At 37.4% G+C, this 5,902-nt stretch overlaps 1 protein-coding gene across 1 annotated transcript; it reads right to left on the bottom strand.

The window, feature by feature from the left end:
• LOC109831140 lies at positions 3,643-4,221 on the bottom strand. The gene is made up of 2 exons (XM_020398479.1): positions 3,974-4,221; positions 3,643-3,904 (listed from the first exon to the last, which is right to left on the bottom strand). Exons 1-2 carry the CDS (start codon positions 4,219-4,221, stop codon positions 3,643-3,645), a joined length of 510 nt encoding a protein of 169 aa, XP_020254068.1.

Genomic DNA, 5,902 nt, shown 5'->3' with positions numbered 1-5,902 from the left:
TCATCCATGGTAAATCATCCCAGACATAAAAATATAGGTCAAACATACCCTTATTACAAAACGGTCCAACTAGGAATAAAAATACATAGTTCATAATAAAAGAAAGTACAACTAAAAAATATGAAAATCCGTTATCAAACTAAGGAAAAAATATGATAAAGAGTCCTAATGCTCCACAACTACTAGAGAAGAAAACTACTACGCTTCAGCTTGATCTTCTACTCCATCTGCAAGGCACTCCTACTGTGAATCCTCTAGTTCCTGTACGATTCCGAGCTGAGACTGTCTGTCTCCTAAATCTAACGTACACTAGAGAAAACAGGTGTACGTCAGTGTGTATGGCACACCACAAGATCCTATATGGAAAAATATAACGGTCATATGACCAATGCAAAGTTCGATGCAACAACGGAAATAACAAAAGAAGCATGCAACTGGGAATATAACCAAAACAACATGCAATCCACTACAAAAGATAACAATCAGAAGAATTCATAAACATCCGAATAACAAAGTCATACAATTAGATGGAATTAATACTTAAAAATCTATAACAAGAGACGTAGTACGTCGAGCGAAATAATCCAAACAATGAAACCCTCATGTATATATCATATGTCTCAAATTGTAGATAATTAAATATTAAACCCAATCTATGTATAAAAATAAATACAATTGTCTTACATCTCACAAGAATCATACTTAGCAAAGAATCGAAGTCATGTAACTAGTTATCCTACAACAGGTCACTAGTTCACAACTCACACAGAGTCAACGCTCATATTATCTGGTAACTGACTGATCGCAAATCATAAATATCCCAACTCCTCAGACCCACCCCGGTGACTACACAAACTTCACCGATGTGAGCTCGGAATACAACCACAATCACAAATATCTTAACTCCTGAGACCCACCCCGGTGACTACACATATTTCACCGGTGCGAGCCCAGAATACAACCACAATCACAAATATCTCAACTCCTCAGACCCACCCCGGTGACTACACAAACTTCACCGGCGCGAGACCGGAATACAACCACGATCACAAATATCTCAACTCCTCAGACCCACCCCGGTGACTACACAAACTTCACCGGTGCGAGCCCGCAATACAACCACGATCACGAATATCTCAACTCCTCAGACCCACCCCGGTGACTACACAAACTTCACCGGCGCAAGCCCTAAAGATACGTCAATAGTCTTATCCGATCACATGAACACTGACTTCCCCACCCCAACTCTTCGTAATTCTAGGTCAACTACACACGAGGTTCTAGATCCTAACTGTGTCACACAGGTCACTGTAGTCTTGTACTTCTCATGATTCTCAACATGGAATAATAAATACAATTACGCTAAGTGTCAATGTCATGAAGCGTGAATAGGGGTCGTGATCACATGCAAGAAACATACGAGAGTAAAGCTACTATTAACAATGCAAGATGAAACTACCATTAACATCAGATGTTTTGCATACGAAAATCAAAATCTCAGTTATTAATTCCAAGAATAATTTCCTTTAAAATTATCTCTCATTATAAAAATTCTAAAATAATCTTCTTAAAATACATTTTATTATTATTTATGAACAGTAATACTTTTTAATTTTATAAATGATTTCTATGATATTTCATAAAATAATATAAATTACTCTTTTTCTCAAAATAAAATTCTTTTAATCATAACAATTATTCAAAAATACTCCTTATCTAAAATAAATTATTTTCTCAAAATAATTCCTTTTAAAATATTTTCCTCATTATAAATAATTCTAAAAATACTTTATAAATATATTCTTCCTTTCAAACAACACGAAATTAATCAAAAACTTTTTTGACATACTTATTCATCATTTACAACATCGTTTCACAGAATATATTCACCGCAGTGTTATCAACAACCACACAATTAATATCATATCAGCACAAACTAATCTACGCATATACGTAATAAATTCATAAGAGATAAAAAAATTAAGTTAACGAGACAGAGAACAAGAGGGATCTTGCCTCGGGTTTCGTCGAACGAATCGACGTCGACATGTGAGTCCGTGGGTCTGATCTGATGTGGAGAGTTGGACATGGCGAGGAGCATGACTTTAGCGTGGGGTGGTAGATGGCAGAAGACTTTTTGTGAAAGAGAGAAAGGAGAGAGAGTATTATATAGGTATTTACATATTGATATTAAGGTTTAGGTATTTAACTAAAATAATTAATTACGGGTACAAAAAAATTAAACTAATTACAAAAAAATTATCTACAAATAGAAACGTACATGTTGTGCTAATTCAACAGTTGATACGAAATAGTCAAAGTATACCCATATTATATAATTAAACAAGAATAATTAATAATAGAAATATTTTTACTTAAATTTAAAATTAAATAATTATGGGACAATTACGTACACAGTAAAACGTACTAGTTATACTAATACGACAGATAAAATGTAACAATAGAAATAATACAACAAATTATATCAAAAACACGTAATTAATAATACCATATATTATATGAAATAATTTGTAATAATATTAATAATACAATATATTATTTAAAATAATACGTAATAGTAAATTGTTTTAACTAAATATTAATAATACGTATATTATTTAAAATAACACAGCAAATTAATTCTAGAAATTTTTACCGCACATAATAAATTTATAAATATCAAAATCATTTAAATAAATATATAAACAGATTTTAAATCGTAGTAATTTGTAAAAAATAGAGAAAAATACAAATACTCTTTTAAAAATAATAATTAAATATTTTAAAATATAAAAAAATTATTTTAACTACTATCAAAATTCATGGTCCTTATATTCTACCCCCCCCCCCCCTTAAAATAAATTCCGTCCTCAGAATTAAAAGAACCTAAGGACAGAGATATGGAACGAGAGTGGGTACTCACAAATCGATGAGACAAGAAACAATGTGAAGCTCTAGAGTCAAAGAGTGATAAAGCAATAACAGAAGAAACAAGAACCTTATCTAGTGTAGAAGGAAAATACATCAAAGCTAGCACTCATAAACAAATCCTATCATAACATCATAAGGCAATGCGAAATAAGGAAGTTCATATGCAAATAAAACTAAGAATGAACTATTCTTACCGGTGATAACTTGGTTGTTCGCCTCTGCTTTCACGACTGACATCATAAACACTTATCGCTGCGGTTGCTGCCCTTGTGTTTCCCAATAAACCTGCTGCTGTAGAGGAAGAGGCCCTGCTTGAGGATAGGGTCCGTGCTGAGCTGGAGCTGCTGAGTCTGATTGAGGTGGAGCTGGAAGAGCTGCTCGAACTAGAGGTGGGGGCAAGCTGGCATGCTGCCGCTGCGGACATTCCTGGTTGACATGATCGGGGGACCCACAGTTGTAGCACAAACGAAGACGCCTGGGGCACTCCTGCTGAGTATGCCTAGGCTAGCTACAATAGGAACACTGCACCGAAGGCCGGCCGCGAGTCTGCAGTCCTGGACGCTGATAGGGATGCACATGAAGAAGTGGTTGGCGCTGAGAAAACTATTGTCGTTGCGGATTCTGCTGCTGCCTCGAAGGTGGACGCTCGTCATCTCGGGCTGGAGCTGCTGGTGTCTTGCTCTGGATCACATGTGGGTCTTTAGGCTCCTTCTACACGCTCTCAATCTCACGTGCTGCATCCAGTACTGCATCGTGAGTCGCAAGTGCTCTACCAGCCAGAGCAAACCTGATATACTTATCCAGGCCCTTCTGAAACTGATGCCTCCTAATGGTAGGGTCTGTAACCAAGTGGGGAGCATATCGGCTCAAAGAAGAAAACTCGGCCTTGTACTCATCAACTGACCGACCTCCCTGCTTGAGCTTAACAAATCTACATAGAAGTTTGTCCTGAGCTGACTTAGAAAAATACTTCCTGTTGAAACGCTCTGTGAACGTCTCCTACAGGATTGGCCTCTCAAGGTGGGTCTTCTCAGCTTTTCACCATATCCAAGCGGTGTTGGTGAGCTGAATATCCATGAGATCCACCCATTCAGCAGGGACAATACGGGTCACCGTGAGAATAGTCTCAGTGACCTTCAAGAATTCCTTCGCTGCTAGGGGTCCTTCAGCACCAGAGAAAGAAGGGGGCTGCATATACCGGAACTCTCTAACACTAGACTCTGGACGATGGGGAGGCTGATGCTGAGGCTCCCGCTGCAAATGCCTAGCCAAGAACTGCTGATTCGCCATCAGTCTATGAATCATCTCTCAGTCCAAGAATCATCTCCAAAAGCTGGTGCGGTTCCACTTCAGGCGGCGGGGCACTGCTACTGGGCTGGCTACCATTACCACGCGTAATTACCATGGATCTAAAGAAAAACGAGGATCAAAGAGGATAACCAAGGTTAAAATAAAAATAATATATTGAAAAATAGGAACTAAAATATAATTATCAAAATAATAGTATAAGAACTTAATTGTAGTCTTACGAATAAAATATAACATGTATCTAAATTGTCTACTATATTCTTACTAGAGAGGACTCGGGACCGTGACCTGCATGGGCCACCAAAAAAAGCTATTACGCCCGCTTCCTAAAATACCCGGGAATCGGAATGTGAACAAGCCCGCGATGTATTAGATTGAGAAGAAATGTACACTATTTTTTTTATTCTCTTTTTTTTTTCTTCTCAATCCAATATGCTAAGCGTCAAATACATAAATCTCAATCACAGGTCCCCGATCACAATAGCAAGAATATAAAGACAATCCAGAATAAGAAATAAACATGTCATCCATGGTAAATCATCCCAGACATAAAAATATAGGTCAAACATACCATTATTATAAAACGGTCCAACTAAGAATAAAAATATATAGTTCATAATAAAAGAAAGTACAGCTAAAAAACATGAAAATCCATTATCAAACTAAGGAAAAAATATGATAAAGAGTCCTAATGTTTCACAACTACTACAGAAAAAAAAACTACTACGCTTCACCTTGATCTTCTACTCCATCTGCAAGGCACTCCTACCGCTAATCCTCGTGTTCCGGTACGATTCCGAGCTGAGACTGTCCGTCTCCTAAATCTGACGTACACCAGAGAAAACAGGTGTACGTCAGCGTGCATGGTACACGACAAGATCCCACATGGAAAAATATAACAGCCGTATAACCAATGCAAAGACCGATGCAACAACGGAAATAACAAAAGAAGCATGCAACTGGGAATATAACCAAAACAACATGCAATCCACTACTAAAGATAACAATCAGAAGAATCCATAAACATCCGAATAATAAAGTCATACAACTAGATGGAATTAATACTTAAAAATCTACAACAAGAGACGTAGTACGTCGAGCGAAATAATCTAAACAAGGAAACCCCCATGTATATACCATATGTCTCAAATTGTAGATAATTAAATATTAATCCTAATCTATGTATGAAAATAAATACAACTGTCCTACATCTCACAAGAATCATACTTAGCAAAGAATCAATGTCATGTAACTAGTCATCCTACAACAGGTCACTGGTTCACAACTCACACAGAGTCAACGTTCATATCATCGGGTAACTAACTGATCACAAATCATAAATATCCTAACTCCTCAGACCCACCCCGGTGACTACACAAACTTCACTGACGCGAGCCCGGAATACAACCACAATCACAAATATCTCAACTCCTTAGACCCACCCCGGTGACTACACAAACTTCACCGGCGTGAGCCAGGAATATAACCACAATCACAAATATCTCAATTCCTCAGACCCACCCAGGTGACTACATAAACTTCACCTGTGCGAACCCGGAATACAATTATAATAAAAAATATCTTAACTACTCAGACCCACCCCGGTGACTACACAAACTTAACCGGCGCGAGCTCGGAATACAACCACGATCATAAATATCTC

Source organism: Asparagus officinalis, chromosome 2, assembly GCF_001876935.1.
Source record: "Asparagus officinalis chromosome 2, Aspof.V1, whole genome shotgun sequence".
NCBI lineage: Eukaryota > Viridiplantae > Streptophyta > Magnoliopsida > Asparagales > Asparagaceae > Asparagus > Asparagus officinalis.
This window is presented reverse-complemented; position numbering and strand designations above follow the sequence as displayed.

Coding starts and splice junctions, on each gene's coding strand:
- LOC109831140 (XM_020398479.1), bottom strand. CDS start 4,221: ATGGCGAATCAGCAGTTCTTGGCTAGGCATTTGCAGCGGGAGCCTCAG. Junction 3,905..3,973: donor ACCAACACCGCTTGGATATG/GTGAAAAGCTGA, acceptor GCGTTTCAACAG/GAAGTATTTTTCTAAGTCAG.